General features: G+C 58.6%; 1 protein-coding gene across 1 annotated transcript in view; it reads right to left on the reverse strand.

Moving 5' to 3' along the window:
* EMH_0062940 (uncharacterized protein) overlaps positions 1-229 on the reverse strand; it is a gene marked incomplete at both ends in the record, with an annotated part of 6000 nt that extends 5771 nt beyond the window's left edge. The window contains one exon of the mRNA XM_013498088.1: positions 1-229. Within this exon, the coding sequence (XP_013353542.1) occupies positions 1-229 (229 nt within the window).
* Positions 230-587: the final 358 nt, after the last annotated feature.

A 587-nucleotide genomic window follows, 5' to 3' on the forward strand; every position in this document is an offset into this window, starting at 1 on the left:
GGTCTGCTGCTGCTGCTGCTGCTGCTGCTGCTGCGGGGGCGGGGGGACCCAGCAGCAGCTGCTGCACCGGGCCTGCTGTCTCCAGCAGCCAGGCATCAGTACCAACATGCTGCGCTGTTGCTGCTGTTTGCTGCTGCAGCTGCAGCAGCAGCAGCAGCAGCAGCAACACAGGCCGAAGCAGCTGCTGCAGCTGCAGCAGCTGGGGCAGCTGCAGCCGCTGCCGCAGCATCGGTGGCTCTAGTAGAGATGTCTGCTGCTGCTGCTGTTGCTGCTGCTGCTGCTGCTGCTGCTGCTGCTGAGGTTGCTGCTGCTGCCCCGTACGGGGGCTCCGCGCTCGACACACCGAAGCCAGATGGTAAACCCTAAACCCTAAACCCTAAACCCTAAACCCTAAACCCTGATGCCCGGGTCTACACTAATTAAAACAGAAAAGATATAGTTAAAGAAACTGAAACGTGTGTTTAGGGTTTAGGGTTTAGGGTTTAGGGTTTAGCATGCGAGGCCTCGGCCGAGGGCTGGGGGGCCACAGCCCCCATTGTCTTGTAGCCTCTAAACCCTAAACCCTAAACCCTAAACCCTAAACCCTA

The sequence above is a fragment of the Eimeria mitis genome, genomic scaffold (genome assembly GCF_000499745.2).
Source record: "Eimeria mitis Houghton genomic scaffold, Emh_scaff3175, whole genome shotgun sequence".
NCBI lineage: Eukaryota > Apicomplexa > Conoidasida > Eucoccidiorida > Eimeriidae > Eimeria > Eimeria mitis.